Source organism: Solanum tuberosum, unplaced genomic scaffold, assembly GCF_000226075.1.
Source record: "Solanum tuberosum cultivar DM 1-3 516 R44 unplaced genomic scaffold, SolTub_3.0 scf00647, whole genome shotgun sequence".
In the NCBI taxonomy this organism is placed as follows: Eukaryota; Viridiplantae; Streptophyta; class Magnoliopsida; order Solanales; family Solanaceae; genus Solanum; species Solanum tuberosum.
Window position 1 is genome coordinate 41814 of NW_006239575.1, and position 3093 is coordinate 44906.

At 34.9% G+C, this 3093-nt stretch overlaps 1 protein-coding gene across 1 annotated transcript; it reads left to right on the top strand.

Annotated features, from left to right (window-relative positions):
* The first annotated feature begins 312 nt into the window (after positions 1 to 312).
* LOC107058807 (F-box protein CPR30-like) lies at positions 313 to 1008 on the top strand. The gene has a single exon (XM_015304975.1). It carries the CDS (start codon positions 313 to 315, stop codon positions 1006 to 1008), a length of 696 nt encoding a protein of 231 aa, XP_015160461.1.
* The last annotated feature ends 2085 nt before the right edge of the window (positions 1009 to 3093 follow it).

Below are 3093 nucleotides of genomic sequence, written 5' to 3' on the forward strand. Positions count from 1 at the left end.
ACCATCTGAATTTATCTGCTAATAATAACAAGGAAGACCCCCACCATATACTTATTTTGGATGTTGCTGTAGAGAAATGGAATTATAAAGAATGTCCTATTAAATCTTTATTTTATGACTCTGTTACTGTGGCTGTTGAATTAGATTTTCCCATTGAAAACGGCATTCATGGGCTCTATGTTAAGGGTTCTTGCAATGGATTGGTTTATCTTGCCGATAATTACTTAGATTATTCTCTTTTATGGAACCCAACTATATAGAAAGCACAAGAATTTGCCTTTTTTTAGACCTAGAGTGAGAAATCCCGGGCCCATGTTTGGTTTTGGATATGATGAGCTTCATGATGATTATAAGGTAGTGATTATTGATTATAATTATAGTATTTTCAGTAGAGATGAAATTGAGGTAAAAGTATATAGTCTAAAGAGTGATTCTTGGACTAATGTTGATTATTGTGATGAGGACACATTCTTTGTCAAAAAAAGTTCTGGTTATTGCGGAGAGACATTAATTGATAATGGTTCTTTTGTGGATGGGAAGCTTCATTGGAGTACTTCTACTTCTATTCCTGGTCCTGATCCTAATGTGCATAAAGGTAAGTACATTATTGCTTTTGATTTAGCTAATGAGAACTGGGAAAAGGTGGAGAAGCCCTCCTTTGGAGAAGGAGAGGTTGAATTGCGTGTGCGAAAGTTGAGAAGTGATCTTTCTGTCTTTAGCGATTACAAGACAACTCATATAGGTGCTTGGGTTATGAAAGAGTATGGGGTTAAAGAATCTTGGACAAAGATGTTTACCATCAGGTATCCAAATGATCCAGAATGGTTACCAAACTTTTTCATGTCAAATAATGGTGAAATATTGTCGTTGTCTGGAACAACTTCCATAATATACAATTCAAAAGATGACTCATTCAGATATTCAGATGTTATTAACTGTCATTACGGTAAATATGCCCAATTCTACCTTGAAAGACTAGTTTGCCCTTTTTCAACCCAAGGGACATAGAGTGTGGAGAAAGGCAGAAAGCTCATATCAAAACAATCGAGTAACAAATAACTTGTAAGAGCACTTTCTTCTCAACTGCTTTCAAATTCTGTTTGTTATTTATGCGCATGTGAAAGATCTCTTTAAACTATATTGCTTCTGGACTAGGTTTGTTTGTCTATTTGCTGCTCATCGTTAGATGGTGCAATGTAGTAGTCTATTACATGCTTCTTCTTACACTTTATCTTACATGAATACAAAGGGGTTATTACAAAAGGTGTAAGGTTCTGTTTGGCAACTAGAACATAAAGCTCTAACCGAGCAAAGGGATTTGTTGTAATTAGTTTGAGTGGAGAGAAGCAAAAATAAGTCATGTAGGACAAGCTACCTCACAACTGAAACCACTCAGACCTTTAAAATCTATTTTGCATTTTTCTTGAAGAGACTTTTAGGCTTCATCCCGAGATAGAAGGGTTCGTTCTGAGATATGCATCCTGTTTTAGAAATAAAAGGAAATGTTTGAACTTTGAACAAGTTATAAGCATTGCGTGATTTCCACTTCACTGTCTGGGTTTAATCATTATGATGGCATCGGAATGAATGTAAAGAAGTTGTTTGGGCAAAACCAGTTGCTAAATGTTTGTTCTTTTATTCATTATGTGTCATATGTAAAAGAAGCAAGACTTCAATTTGGATTAGCTAATTTCAAATACTCCTAGGAGAATGAGAATTTTCACCTAGAATACTCCATTGTTTATATGTGAACTTGACAGTAGTACAAATTTCAAATCCATTTATTGTGAGCCACATAATTGCAAACGTAAGGAAGTCAATCAACAATAGAATATAGAAAAGCTGGAATTCATTGGAATGCGCACTGAATGTTTTGATGTTAATCATGAGAGTGACTCTTAGAGTTTATGCTTGCAAATGAATTTCTAATAATTGAATCTACAAGGAGCTTGGACAGATTGTTGAGTATTTGTTTCTTAGACTGAAATAGTTTTTCTTTGCTTATTCCATTTGTGGATAAATCATTTCTGGCAGTCTAGTTATTTCTTGGGCCGAGTTCATACGACAACAAGAGTGTGAGAACTTGAAATCTATTCAAAATCGTTATGGAAAGATTTGATGTTAACCATGTGTGTCACAACATTACATTAGTTATGTCTGAAAATGATAGTATTATTTCTTGCAAGTGTATGGATTTCAAATTAGTTGAACCCAGAAGGTGTGTGGGTAGATTGTTAAGTATATCTTTCCATTAGGTCGATATCATTGTTCATTGCCTATTTTACTTGTGTATATAATTTTCATTTTGGCGACAGCTGTGTCCGGGCTAGCTTTCGTGCTCCTTGACTGATTCCATGTGATACTTGCCACTTGTAAGTTTCTAACCAACAACAAGTACCAGGTAACTTTGTTCACCAAGTATTTTTTTGGTCTACGTTGGGATTTGAATATGAGACCTCATGGTTCCCAACCCACTTCAAGTGATTTCGTTGATCACTAGACCATACCCTTGAGTACTGTGTATATTGTTTCTGGAGGTCAAGTTATTTCTTAAGTCGAGTTTATTATGTGTTCTTTGTCGCTGATCTTCTTTTAGCTTTCCATAACTGTATTCCCGCATTATAGAGAAATATATGTGGCTAAGTTTCTCTACTGTTTGGTATACTTACGGAGATTTCCCCAACATTAATAGAATAACGTACCTTGTCAAAGAAAATCATATTTCAGCATAATAGATAATCACATCTATTCAGGAACAAATTGCAATGTATAATCAAAATAAACAATCTTCTTTAGTTTCTTATTTATTCAGAATCATAGGGAGTTTGAAGATATGGTTTCGTGTTAACAAAAGTCTCCATGAAAGAGGCGGTTTTGTCATGATTCACTTTTCATGTAGTGAATCAGTCAAATCGCATTTGATGGACAAGTGACTAGCTATTCTATGTCTCTGCTATAAGCAAGAAAAATCTGCGACCCAAAAAAATAAAAGGTGTGTAATTCAGTAGGCCAAAGTGATATTTTAATCTCTTCGTTTATCTCTGCTGGCAGTGAGACAGAGGTATAGGTCATTAGAAACTGTGTCGATATGCA